The 15,059-nt window shown below is 41.4% G+C and overlaps 1 protein-coding gene across 1 annotated transcript in view; it reads left to right on the top strand.

Moving 5' to 3' along the window:
• The window catches only part of LOC118428056 (filamin-A-like), a 30,679-nt gene that overhangs the window by 3,204 nt on the left and 12,416 nt on the right, over window positions 1-15,059 (top strand). The window contains exons 2-6 of the mRNA XM_035838019.1: window positions 3,287-3,427; window positions 7,182-7,262; window positions 10,483-10,617; window positions 12,644-12,817; window positions 14,056-14,202. Coding sequence (XP_035693912.1) covers window positions 3,287-3,427; window positions 7,182-7,262; window positions 10,483-10,617; window positions 12,644-12,817; window positions 14,056-14,202 — 678 coding nt within the window. The remainder of the gene's footprint in view (window positions 1-3,286; window positions 3,428-7,181; window positions 7,263-10,482; window positions 10,618-12,643; window positions 12,818-14,055; window positions 14,203-15,059) is intronic.

Here is a 15,059-nt window from a genome sequence, read left to right as displayed (position 1 = left end):
TATACTAGAATAATTGCCAGGGGATAAATATTGCTACTAGAGGAGTTGGCCGCCGAGTAGGAGGAGGAACATAAACCTTAGCTTAGACTTCGACTTACCCTAGCCAATTTACTGCATGATTATTTTTTGCCGAATTCTACGATCCCCGTACCCCCGTAGGACGGCCTGGCGGAGGCTACATTTCCAGTTCCAGGCTCGACGCCTAGTTTGGACCCTAGTTGTGATCTACTCTCCAAGCAGAGGTCAGGATCTGACTGTTTTTGTTTGCCGTTTTGTAGGCGTTTTTATCAGGCTATCTATTTTGTACCATCTAGCAAGACATAACGAAAACGGTACAAAATAGAAAGCCTGATAATAACGCATAAAAACGTTCAAAAAACAAACAGCCGGAGCCTGACCTCTGCTTGGAGAGTTGTGCTAGCTGATCGCCATTCTGCCGTTCCGGGTATTGCGTACAAAGAGGCGGGCTTGACGCCAATCTAAACAGTGCGTCCTGAACCGTTCCCACTGCACTCAGGTTCCCATGCTCGCACCTGTAAGGATATATCCCCTGGACTCGTTCAGAACGATGTTTTTCTGAACTGTAGGCTTAATACCTTAAAAAGAAAGGTCACTCGGTGTGTTGGAATAGTTCACAGGGGCGGGGCTAGAGGTTTGTATGGGGGTGGGGTGAGGGCCCTTGGAATGTGAAATTGCAAGTAAAAATTAGCTGATAAAAGATGTGCTAGGTTAGGATTAAGATATCTTGACAAGAAAGTGGAATGTTAATGATGTCTTGTACGGTATATAGACGCAAAGACATACGCACACACAAAGCACACAAAGAAATACAGTGCACACACACACACAGAGAGAAACAAACATACACACAAACACGCACATACATCCATACATACACACCTAAACAAGCACACACTCACACACACACACACTTGTTTGCACAATTACACACACACACACACATACACACACAATTACACACACACACACACACACACACACATTTTCTAGTCATACGTTCTAAAATTATCGTTAATAGTAATAAACCAACGTGAGGTTGTGAGAGAGATTTATTTGCTTAGCTCCCCAAGCTCCTGTTCCTCTGTAATTAAATGATCTATTACCCTATCAACCCAGCCATCGGTATCTATGCAGGGTATCACGTTACGGCCGTCTGTATGAAATATTTATTTCTTATTACTTTTCATTGTTGGATTGTTACTAGATTTGTCGCGTTCGCAAGACGATTAATCAAAGATGTCAAAAGCCCTATTTGGTATCATCTTCCGCAAAATTATACCGCACGACTTTAGGAATGCTCTACCCTTCCATATCATCTAATATCCCCTTTTTACTAGGACGGTGCTCTCGCCGCGCGCTCTCTGCGACCTAGAATTTAGCATATCACTCAACGAATTGTATAGAGAGGAATCGAATCTTTTTAGACTTTCTGTGTTTCGTTGTCTTCTCAGTCTCACTTTTACGTTTTGTATGATATGCCCAGTGTGAAAGGTTACAGATAATCCTATCTAGGTCGCAGTGAGAGCGCAGCGCGATCGCCGTATAGTGGAAAGGAGACCTAAGTACCCTGATGCGATTGAAAGATAATTATCCCAATTGGTTCCCCCGGTGCTTTGTTAAATAGACCGTCACATTTCACAGTTCTGCGATTCTTCACGCCGCTTCTCTTCTGGCAGGGCTCCTTTTGTCGTCGCGAATTTGAGAGCTACGACAATAATCATAAGATGATTTTAGTGACGGTAAAATTTAGACAAATTTACAGCGATTGTAATCATTATGTTACAAACCCATTCCACTAGGGCTGTGACGTCGCTACAACCGCCTTGCGACCGAAAAATTTGACAGAACGCTCAACCAATCTTTTTACGCTTTGTATGTTTCGTTGCCTTCTCACTCAGTCGTACTTTTATTACATTTTGCATGGCATTCCAATCATAAAGTTAAGGGTTACAAATATCCAATTTAGCGCTATCGACGTCTAGTGGAATGGGGTTCTCAGATACCACTCTTAGTTTTGCCAGCTGCATGTTAAAGTCCACACAAATACCGCAGAGCGAGGAAACGAAGATCAGATAAACGAGAGATACGACAATGTGTTCATTCTCCTCGTGATGTGCGCTTATAGACAATGTTTAACACCTTATTTACCTGTACGTCAGGTGATAGAATGCAGGTGTCACAACATCGTAATACCTGTGAGGTTTGCTAGAGGTCATAGAGGTCAAGAGTCTTGGGATGCCGTCCATCTAAACGGTACCAAAATTTCTCCCGACGTGATCGATCATAATCTATCACAGGTGTCATCGATAATAATAGATATCTGGGACACGCATTGACACCTTGGGACTTTTAAGCCTCCAAATTGTGCTGTTATAAGATGGATATGACATAAATATAACGGCATCATCAAAAATTTCTTTTTTTCATTTCAAAATGACTAAAACCAGTAGCCAAAAACGCATCTAGAGAAATCAAACTATTGTCTGGTGCAATTTTGATATCGCTGAGAAAATAATAGCTATATTCGTACTGTCGAAATATTTGGTACATGTTTTAAAGTTTTATATGTGATAACTTGACAACTATTCAGTAACGCTGTAGACTCTGTATGCAATGTATATATTTTTTTTTCATTTCATTATCTTCAAAGTAGTAATATGGAATAATAAAAACTTAACTCCACATTCAGACGAAATATGCAAAGATTCATTTTCAGAACAGATGTATTCGTGCGCCCCTCCCCCTTTCTCGGCATACTTTCCTACCCGTCCTGCCATTTGCGGCATCCCGGGAAAGTTTCGGTCCGCTGGTTCTAACGTCCCAATCACCGAAACGCCATGGTAGACTTGTGGGGATCGCATGGCGTAATGATGAGCACCGGATTGTGACCAATATGCCGCTTCGTTCCATCTATTCTCCTCAATCCAGTGCGACGAGAAACCCCAAAATGTGCATTATTCGATTGAGACGTACTCTTTTCCCTGGCTTAAGTCGCATACAGGTGTTAATGTTGCGGTGATACACAAGAAGGCGGTGTGTTCTAGATAAGGTACACATGTCGTCTGTCTATTTCGCTACCTGTTTACATGCCCTGGACATGCCAGAGCGGCGCTGAAAGGCGGGGATAAAGTCGACCCCAGCATTCCGGGTCCTCCCCAAGCATGTGTACCGCCGTTGTCGGGCTAAGCCGCCGGTATTCACTTGGAACAAAGCCGGCCTGTTCTCGAGTTGACATGACTGAATGGTCCGCTGTCTTGGATTACAGAACCCGCCATCACGAGCTCGCAGGCCAGTAGGGTGACTGCGTCGGGCCCGGGGCTCCACAAGGTCCCTGTCAACCGCAGCACCAGCTTCGTCATCGACCAGACGCGAGCTGTCGGCGGACAGGTGGACGTCACCATCACAGGTACGTCTCTCTCAAACAGGTGTCAATTCAACAACACCACACAACTGTTGTTTACCTCTCGTACCTGCATACTTCACCACTTTGTTCTCACCTGGTGGCCCAGGTGACCCTCTTACCTGCATGTCACCTCCATCCCTTTAAATGTTTAATTGCTGAACACACTTTTATTGATGACGCTTATCCGGCGTGACCACCGCGGGGGGTATGCGAGTTGCCATTAGTTGTGTTTAGAATCTGCTCTACACATATATCATTGTCTGATTCTCGCACAGCGCCCTGTATACAAGGCGTCTTATTCCATCTTAAGGCTAGTGGCCTTTCGGCAGAGTCTTTAAGCAAATATGTGTCTTCTGTGCACCTGCCGGCAACCTTAAGACGATTGAAGTCCCTGCTTGGGTCTCTAAGAGGTTAGGAGCGACCTAGTTTCTTTAAGCTACCCTCTTCCCAACTTTTCTTGTCAGAGTCTAAGTACTTCATCCTTCTTTCCTTTGTGGCGTTGGGAAATGTATTTTTTGTAGCCAAAAGCCGTTTTGTAGGTAATGCCAACCGGACGACTACAGTTCCGCTTCCGCAAAAGAGATTACAAACTAGATAACGAAGTCGGAAGTCGCCGTTTCTAACAAGATTTATTTCTTAAACCGCACTTTGAATATGAAAATTCTTGATGCTTCAAACACAAGCATCCTTTATGATTTTTCACAAACCGTGCGTGCTTTGAAGAACTTGAAGAAGCGGCGGTAGTTGTTCTTGTCCTTGACGTGGTGAAGTAGGTATTTCTACTTAGTGGTTCTTCAGTGAACCTTAAAAACAAAACACACCTTTTCCGGAACCTTTAAGGAAACTACACCTTGACGACCTGATGTCCGTGTTTATATGTTTGTTTCCATCTTTGTTTACTTCCGTCAAATGTGGGGAAACAAGAAGATGTCGTCTTTGTAATTACTTTCTCGTGGACTTGAATAACGCACTCTGATTTCTTCAAGATACTTGCTTAGTGTTAATGACTCGTGTAAGCATTAATAGCCTTAACGACTTCAAAACTTATCATAGCTGCTCTCCAATTCTACTTTACTGTGGGATAATTATGACATAGACTGGTAAATTTATTCTTGAACTATTGAGGAAAGTACAGCAAATATATCGTAAAAAGTATTGATGATTTGGTTTTTATTCGACCATTCAAAATAATGTCTAGCAGCTAACTATGTGTACATGTAGTTAACTGAATTGCACTGTTAATTTGCTAAAGTAATGCGATTCGCAATAAGTTATTAGAAAAAACGTCTAAGACAAAAACAGCTCTAAAATATAAGATATCTACAATTCGTTATCTACTATAGTACTCTTGTTATGCAATTTCAATAAACGCATGCCATCTTGGTTCCTCCTAATCTATTTGGATTAATCAAAGCAAAACGATCCCTCCCAAGACGGTTCTGAGTGTACTTTAAGACGATGGTTCCCTGGTGGGCAGTTAAGATGTTAGGTAAACACACGCCTCCATTTCTCTTGAAATGACCTCCTTGTGCAGCATGAGGTGGCATGCATGGTGGTCTTATGGTTAGGGTTCTTGATTTGGAATTTTAAGGGTCCCGGGTTCGGATCCCTAGCAGACTTTGATGTCTTGTCCTAGTAGCCTGTTATCCTGGATAACAGCCATATTATAGCTCCCGAGTCTCTTCTGTCCCCTCCACAATTTGCAATTTGAGGACAGAAGAGACTCGAGAAATGTGATACGGCTGGATAACAGGCTACTGTCCTAGGGAAGGACACTTTACACCTAGATGTGAAAATGGGTACTTATCTTCGGATAGGGACGTCATCTCATATTGAATGTAAAGCCAGAGACCGCGTTTGGAAGACCTCTTAGCACGTTGAAAGCCGTCATACTTATCAAAAGAGCAGGGGCCCATTCTGGTGTGAGTGGATCAACTCTACAGTCTGGTCTTACACAGTTCGTAGAATTAGTTGTTCCTGGAGACAGTTACCGGGTATGCGAAACAAACAAACAAACAAACAAACAAAAGAATCTCAAAACATGTCCCATGTCAACAGGTAGTACCTTAAGGGGGACAGGTTTACAAAAAAAGGGTTTACCTCCCGTTTACATCAATCACCTTTATTTACCAGTCGGTTTCATATTTTCCGAAGTACAAATGTATTTTTCCAACCACCTGTCGCATTTTTTGCCTTGAAAAGAAATAAAACTGGACCCAAATTGAATTCAAAACTTCCCGATGCTTCCTAACTTTTTGTGTCAGTGCATTTCAGCGTTAGACATGTACTATCAAGAGCTGAACTACATGTGATGCTTTGTTGAATGCTTGCATAGATGTGACGTTATAATATAGATGTAAAGATACGCCCCATTTTTAGCTGTGGTCAAATTTCCACATCTATTTGTTATGTCTACTTGGCTCACAATATTCTCACTTAAACCTCATGTGTCACTCTGTCGTTTGGTGTATTATATCGTTAAGCTTGGCTTAGCTTACACACACAAAAACGTTTTCTCTCTTCATCAATCTTCTCTTCTGGGATTGCAGCCCAATTGACCAGATAATTCTTTTATAATGACAATAAAGCACTGCCTATCGGACAACAAAAGGGTGTTGGTGTGCTACCGTTATACGTACAAAGTCAACTCAGCCGTATCGTGTGTGGAAAGATCGAAGTGGTCTCGACAAATTGACACCGTAAATATAGAAATGTCGAATAAATAGATACGCAGTCTTGTTTGCGTCACGAAGGCTTTCATCCGGGACATCTTTATGCAAATTAGGTACTTGCCAACTTCTCTCCATCCGGGACATCTTCAAAGTAAACAAGACATTTGGCATCTTTAGTGTAGACTGGTGACTTATCAATGCAAATCCAAGGGGCGGCTACGTGACCTACCGTTGAAAACCAACATTTCCCCCAAAGGGTTTACATAGATTGTCATTCCGCCCAATATGTGTAGTTTTGACGACGTTTTGTGCTTGTTTGGATTGAGTAATCCCACATTGACAGCTGAAACCCCATCGCTCTTGGAGCATACACACGCGTACACACGTTTGGTACACACTTCAAAAGATGCGTTGTCTTTGTCTCATTGAGACACTGTTAGAGGTGCCTATAGACACATTCAATCGACAAGAATTCGAAGTCACTATGTGTGGTCCGGTGCCTTCTATGAATAGTTCAACCTTAAATTAGCAAGAATTTACTGTTTATAGCACAGAAGAGTTTTTTCTTGATTTCAAAAGAAATGGACTTCTGAAATATTTAACAATCATGATAATAATAACAATGATAATTATTATTATTATTATACTGTTACTTCTCTTAATGAAGGAACTGTCCTGAGACTAGTTCAACTAATATCTACCAAGACTCTTTCTTTAAATACACACGGTAACTGCGAAATCTCAATAATGATTTACCAGGGCTGCAAGATATTCAAATGAACCATATGTTTTGTATACAGTTTATTGTACGTAAACTGTATTTGTGTTGTTGTATTGTGTGTTTTCATATTAATTGTTCATATCATATGAGCCAAGTGCCTGCAGTAAAGTTGAAATGTTTAAATGTATATTTGAATAAAACTATGTAATCACACTATTTAGGGTTAATTCTGTTCCTCTCGGAGTAGCGATATTTGGAAGCGCCGGACTGAACTCCAGGCCAGCAAGTCTAGAAGTTCAAACACCATTCATAATCACTATTGTTCTTCAGTGACTTTAACTTTCCACGCTTGCTTCTTTTCTAGGACCATCTGCAGAGATCGTTCCGTGCCACTACTCCGGTAACCAACCCCGACTTCTGGTCCAGTATACGCCCAAGGAAGTGGGTGAGTACTCCATGTCAGGAATATTGTAAGAGGAACTCTTTACTTAGCAAGTTTCTCCTAATATATGTTTCCTTAATCACATCTCAAACCGAATAGTGATGATAAATCTATGATACTTTTTCCTAAGGTTAATTGTGAGTAACAGGTAAACTGATATACAATGGAGAATAATTTAGCGATGTGATCGTCAGATCGAAGGCTCATAAATTTGACTTTTTATTGAGACAGTGGAAGACGGGATTCCCTACTTTTATTTAGTGTGTGGGTTCTGTGATTTTATGAGAAGAGTAGTTTTCTTGATAATGAATTAAAAAAACATTTTTATGGGACATTATGACACTGTCGTCGCTACATTTTAGGGCGATTTGAAGATTTTCCGGAAGTTGTTCGTAGTATTCTAATCCCAATCCATTGTAATCTAACCAGTGATTTTTGGACCATACCTGATAATGACAGCTATTATTGTGTCAGTATAACAATCAGCATTCTTCTGAATATGACTTGTGAGCACAAAAGAATCCCATCTGCTTTCTTCAAGCACGAGGGAAATGGAGACCCAGGCATTGATCTGCGGGGTCCGATGTCGGTCTAGTTCCTCTTCATTACGGCATAATTAAACACCTGTGGTAGTCGCTATCAACCACATGTGCTTATTGATCGACTAGAGTCCGTCTATTGACTACCATGAGTTCACGGTTGTACGCAATGTAGTTTGACACTGTCCCAGAAATCTGAGCATTGTCATAAGAAATCGATAGAAAGGAAAGGCACACCAGATGTCAAAATGAGTTAAGGCTGGTGTCAAATTCGACGAAAAATGATCTCTTTTGCTTATCAATTTACAGCGTCAGCGTCACTGACGAAAGACACTGGATGGTTGTCTGAAACGTTAACGTCTGACCGTTTCCAAAACCATATCCAAATCATAACTTTTTGTCGTATCGTACAGGTCGAATACAACCTCTACAGAAAAAGAGCAAGATCTCCGTAAAGTTTTTAATATCTTTATGTTCTTTCCATTTTACCCACTGCTTCTAATAGTTCACACACAATATGAAGTTCTTGCAAATTTTAAACACAGCTTTTAAGTTTTTGTGCGTCATAAAAAAAAATGAGCTGACAGAAAAAATCACGCGATCTCTCCTCGCAACATCTGCTTGGGGGTCACCGTTCACATACAACCACAAACCGCTAAATGGCACAACCCTCTAAATGTTTGTGTATGTGTTTGGAAAGAAGACATACCCTGTGTCAGAGACAATAGCATTCAGGACCGCTCGGAAGTGACGGGGGGATACGGGGAAAGGGCAACAGACACACGGACACAGAAGCGGAGATATGTTACAAAGGGGCGGGCGGCTACACCTGTATAGCATGAAGTGTAGAGGAATGTTTGGGTTCACGTGAACTGAATGGTAGAGAGGTCGTTCCCGTCTATTTTAAACCTTCTGGTATAAAGTAGGCAAAAGGCCAACGGCTTTCTGGAATTTTCGGTGCATTTTGCATCGAAGGTTAATGATTGTGTTTTGTGTTCTGTAAACTAAGCATATACTAAGTGTTTTCCAGTGGTGTCCATACCTTCAAACCTTTGCACGTAGAAGAACCCAACACACTTATCGAGAAGAGTAGGGGTCACAGGCCCTGTATGTTTGGCTTCAATACACGAGCTTTAGCGAAGCACTGCTAGCTTAACCTCTATCAGGCTCAAAAGGAAGCTGGAAAAATAGTACATTGTAGTAGCCAAATAAGACAGAAAACACACCAGCGTTAGATGGCTGAAGAGTACACTTAGGTCGCAAACTGTGCTCCTCGGCCATCTAACTCCTCTGGCGTGTTTTCTGTCTTATTTGGCTAATTTCTACTATTTTTCCAGCGACTTGCGTAGCCTGGTAGAGGCTACAGGCTACTGCTAGCTAACGAAAAGGCGCCCGTCGTCGGTCGAGCTAAAGCGACTACGTCGGTTACTATGGAAATATATTGTTTTATTGTTGTTTTGTAAATCGCACCAAGTATTCAGATCAAATAGAGGTGGGTGGCAAAAGCGAGACCACAATCACTGAGCACACACCTCGAGTGTGCCTTCTTAGTAATCGGTTAGAATATAATCAGTTATTCTTGAGTGTACTCCTTGTGATTCGGTTTATTTGTATCGTTGTGATGGAGGTGCACCATGCGTATCCGCAACTAATGGTGCATCCTACACTGGGCTAGTTGTGTTCTAACGTGTTAAAAACATTCTCATGTTTAGAGTAGCCAAGCATGTGGTGCACGAAATAACGAGAATGCCACCCTTTATCTATACATACGCCGTACATATACATTACAGAATCAGTCATGTTCTTTTAGCGAGGTATCCATACACTGTTTATCCAAGAATACCATTATATGGAAAGAAATTTAAAAGCTAGGAAGCTAGAAATTTAAAAGGGTAGCCGTCCTTAGCTTTATCCATACATACCCCGTACATATACATTACACATGCTCATTTTAGCGCGGTATCATTACACTGTTTATCCAAGAATACCATACTTCGGAAAGAAAATCAAAAGCATGCTGAAAGAATTTGCGGAACGGGAATTCTGCTAGACATAATGGATATGTCCGTTGGTTTAGGCAACAGACTCGATTCGTGCCTTAGCATTTTGAAAAACACGGTCACAATGCCAAATATTCGTAGCCTAGAGCGATGACTTGAGTGATAACATTCCCGTCTTTCAAAGAACAAGGGTAAGAAAATTCTGGGGCCGAAAAGTCTCTGCTGCTTTTCAGTAAAATATTCCATCTATTGTTATGTCTGTCTAGTTGCGCCGGTTGTTGATTTCTTTGTGTCGTCTGGAGAATCCGTTATTCCTCTTCTTCCATATTCCTTGGGCCGGATTCGCTCCTCTGCCAGCTTTTGATACTTTTTTATGCTACCGTAGTATCGCCCCCCCTCTCTCCGTCTCTCTCTCTCTCTCCTTATCTCTCCACCTATCACTCTATGTCTCCCTAATATAATCAGAGAATAAGACTTTGTTGTGACAAACTTGTTTTCCAATGTGTTGAATGCGTATCTTCACAGCTCTCTCACTTTCTCTCTCAGATTTCTCATTCACTCTATCTTTCCAATCTTGTCCTTCTCTTCTCCTTTTTTCCTCAACGTGCCAAGACTAAAAAAGAAAATATAAGATATCCTTCACACCTCAGTATAATTAATAACTCATTTCTCCCCATATTGAAGGTGACTATGACATCGAAGTCAAGTTGTCTGGTATGCAAATCTTCGGCAGCCCATTCACCAGCCACGCTTATGACGTCAGCGGTGTGAAACTGAGCATCCCAAGAGGAAAACTCGGTCAGCAAGTCGTCGTTCCAAGTAAGTTGTCTGGTTTCAACTTTATAGGTACTTAACGTGTACCATGTTGTGCCAAGGAAAGATTCCATAATACTCGGAATTCATAGGGTACTCCTAACATATTCTGATCCTTTTTTTCTGTATAGTTATGAGAGTAATTTGTAGAATACCTGCAAACTTGCAGCAACTTGTGGGTACTAGTCTGTTCATTGACAATGAGCATCACAGATTCGGAACGCCTCAAATTCTTTTTTTCTTTCTTAATTGGAAGTTCGTTATTGGCGATACCTCAGGCTGGATAGACATTAATGTTGAGCAAGTTTCGAAACCATCACATCACAAAAGCATCGGGTTTCATTTCTTAAGCTTCTTGCTTTATTGCTGCCTTTTGTTCAGTATTCACAATGCCACCCAAATCTATTGTTCTCGTGACCTTTCCTGATTCTAAGTTGTTTTGAAGGTCAATCTAAGGGTAAACATCGTTATGCTCGAACAGAAACCTCGTTAAAATTGCAAAACTTCCCTTTGATGAAGCCGACCCCTACGGAACGAATTAGCCAAGTTTGCGTGACGGACTGACCACTGATGCTGGTTTATGCAGGGCCATTATAGGATGTCCTTGGTTTATGCAACTCGTAAAGGACTTAAGTCCGCATTTATAATGTACATAGTAAGAGACGACAATAGAATATTGTGCTTGCCATCTTGTAAGTCATATCAGTATCAGACTTTGACATTTTTTTTGCCTTTGCTTGTAAGCTTTTAGCTTAAACCAAGACAAAAGAGACAAAACCGGACGTTTAGCTGAAGGGCCAAGAAAAGCCGCCAGGGGCCTAATTGGCATTGACCTTTGTCTTTCCAGGACCATCTGTCTTACCAAATATCATCACAATCCTTTTAGACCTTCGTAAGTTCTGACCATTTAATACAAACAAGCACACGGACATATAGACACAATCAAAACAGTACATTTTTCATGGATGCAATAATCACTAGAATACCGAAAGCTGGTACGAATGTACATGACCTTGTTTGTGTGCTAATATGTAAGTTGTTCTGTCTACAATAGGTTCCCGGTGCCATTAAGGCCCTGTTTATTCATCTAATGTGCCCATTACGTGACATCTGTGCATTAACTTCCGACCCTTTCACTCCTCCTGGGCTTTGGAGTCTCGATATCAATAAGAAAACACACACCAAGTGAATGTCTGCGATGCAGTGTTTGGATATACACTTGTGTGATGCACATGAAATTGGCACGACCTAAAGCTTGTCATTACAATGTGCACAACACATTTCTAAAGACATGAAGGAAACGCTTTAAAAGCTTCGTCTCATATTTGATAAATGGGCAGGTGTCGGCAAAACGAAGTTCTGTAATGAACCACCTGGCGATTTTATATGGTACTGCTGCAGAACTTTCGGATTACATATCTCGTGTTATGGGTATACTATCATGATGATGTGATGATTTGTAAGAGCAGATAAATCATGTTACTACTATATTCAGCATAAGTGACTTGCAATGCCGTCGGTTGAGTCTAATCTTCAAGCAGATCCTAAGGTGGCAACGTTTGACCAATTTCTGACGTCAAGTATCCACAAGATCACGTGTTGATAAGATCAAGTGTCTGTAACTCTCGCGAGTTTGCGTAGTGAAGTGATTGGTCATCAATCTTGATCCTGAAGAAAACGAAAGTCATCATCATCATCATTCACTGTGTTGTGCATCTACATCAGATCTGTAGCTGCATTCGGTCTTTCGTCATCTTTCTTCACTGTGCTTTGCATCCTGTAAGCTTCCTTAGCTCTTCGAATTTCTTTACTGTTGTAGGAGGGGATCACCCTCTGTGCTTTAGGTCTGCTTTCAGCAGGCTGAGCAGGTTGACATAGTGTCTTCCCTTGCGTGACTTGTATCTGCTGGAGCCTATCATGGAGAATTCAATGGCTCTTGTGCAGGTTTGAAAATTGTATCAGTGTATACCTTGGTGTTGTAAGAAAGTTTAGCATTATCCATAGTTTAACACAGCTTTTATTTCCTGACTAGTTGACACCAGTTCTGCCGGTAGCGGTTCTCTCGAGGTGGAGGTCCGAGCGCGGGGAGCCGAGGTGGCCAGCCGGCTGGTGCAGCACGCCGCCGGCAAGCACCAGCTCATGTTCCGCCCCGGAACCGTGGATACCCACGACATCATGGTCAGATACAACAACGAGCTCACACCAGGTCAGATAGGTTTTACAATATAGTATTATACATGTGTAAGATAACAGAATTATGGTCAGAGTTCTTACGCTTCGTACATGTATGGTCAAGGTTCAATACTAGGTATTTTGTACCCCACCCAATTGTAGTGATGATGAGGAGGATGACGATATCGATAAAGATGATGATTACGATGACGCGATAATGACGACTTTGTTAGTGACGATAACTTGACTCTGATGACGTTGATGATGATGACGATGATGATGATAATGATAATGATATTGACAATGATGTTGATGATGATTATTATGTCCCACCACGCCAGCTGTAATTTGTCTCTAAATCTTAGATAAATGAATGGATGAATAGATGAAACTTTTCCACTGCAGCTGCTTTTGCATCTTTTTCTCTTTCTCACTCTCAAGGTCTGAAAATATCAATATGTTCAGTGAAAGTTCTTGTAACCTTTCGTTTTATACGTTTTATTATCAAACAACTAGAAACGCCAACTCAGTTAAGGCTCAGAGCCGACAAGGAAGTTAGCGCTCAGGTCGTTAGCCTTAAATTGCCCCTTGAAAAATCGTTACCACAATATCATCAATCACCATAAAGTCCGTGTGCAGACCATTTCTAAGGGCTTTTCAATTATGTCGAAAATTACCTCTCCGCTGAACTGAGGGCCCATAGTTCATTGTGACTGGTTTGTTTGATTATAGAACCTTGAAAGTCAAGACAGACTTTTCATTATATTTGATGAGCGTCAGGTCATGACCTTATCAAGAAATTGGTATATTTCAGGCCCTACTGACCTTCCTTAAAACTGCAGTTGTTTTTTCCTCATATTTGTGAAACATACTATTGTCATGTGTGGGTGATGTTAAAGCTACCTATATACACCACAAGAATAAGCGATAGATATGTTGGCCTCCTGATAGATTTCTTTGGAACTGAAGCTTTGCAATTGCCTTACGTTTGTGATGTAGTTGCAAAACAAATCTAGACCAGGAAGATTAGAATAGATTTTGGTGCTACCTGTTTTGCGGCCAACGTTTTAGTAGGCACAAACATCATCAAATAAGAATTACATATGGTTTTGTCATGATCAATATTGACTGAAGGAGGACATAGTAGTACTAGTACGTATAAAAAAGAACGTAAACTACAAAGTTTGTAGTTTATGTTCTTATCTATACGTACAGTACAAAGTCTTTCGTCCGTATCAAATCACGAGAAATTTTTAAAAACTTCCTTCCCAGGGAGCCCTCACCAGTGTATAATAATGGACGCGGGGCAGGTGCCGTCCCGGACGGGCGGTCTCGGCGCGGTGCCCGTCGGAATGCCGACGACTTTCTGGGTCGACCCGGGAAATATCGGCTCGGCCAAGTGTGACATCACCGTGACCAGTACGTACCCATTCGTTAAGATGGTATCTTGCTGCACTTGGGCTACCGGTGCGACGCTGCGGGATTCGTTCACTGCGGCACTATTTTGTTATTACGTGTGCGTAATACGTTAAAGTATGATTTTTTTTTCAAATAGACAAAACGTCAGAAAAGTCTTTATCTCTGAAATTCGATGAGTCATGATCATCTACGAACCTTGCAGTGACTCACCGATGCCCCAAGTGTTGTGAGATACCACCTTTGGTGCCGTGTTATTGATTAGGGGTGTTCTGTTGATGTGCAGTTTGGTTACAACCGCTAGGCGGGGAAGCTAGATTGGTCTGTCGGAAGGGATTGGTACAGACTGGTTTACCCACTACGTCAATATGGCAGGACAAAAACTATTCAAATCCATGACTTTGATAAAAATTTGACAGAATTTTAAAATATTCCAACGAAACTGTACCTTACGCGTTTATTAATATACAACTGTACTGCTTTCTATACAGATAGATTTGTTTGTGAAAATATTACAGTCTTAGATTCTAACTTACATTAACTTTACTTTTGCTTAAAATATACATCCCTACGATCCTATATTCAGCAACATAATCAGCCCCACCTCAAATTTAAAGCATCTTCACCCTACTTTATGATTCAACTGTACATCTATTAACAAACCACCAAACGATAACATGACCGCGTATAATAATAATGATAATAATAATGATAATAATAATAATCATCATCTGGTGTATTTTGCCAGCCAGTAGGTACCCAAAGTATGAGTAATGAGGCTGTTTAACGTGGTCGAGGCACCTCCTCGAGCACGGGACCCCCGTTTTACGTCCCTCCCGGAAGACGATTTCGTGGAAAGC

Source organism: Branchiostoma floridae, chromosome 12 (genome assembly GCF_000003815.2).
Source record: "Branchiostoma floridae strain S238N-H82 chromosome 12, Bfl_VNyyK, whole genome shotgun sequence".
Taxonomy (NCBI): Eukaryota; Metazoa; Chordata; class Leptocardii; order Amphioxiformes; family Branchiostomatidae; genus Branchiostoma; species Branchiostoma floridae.
Note: the sequence above shows the minus strand (reverse complement) of the source record. Positions and strands in the feature narration are given on the sequence as shown.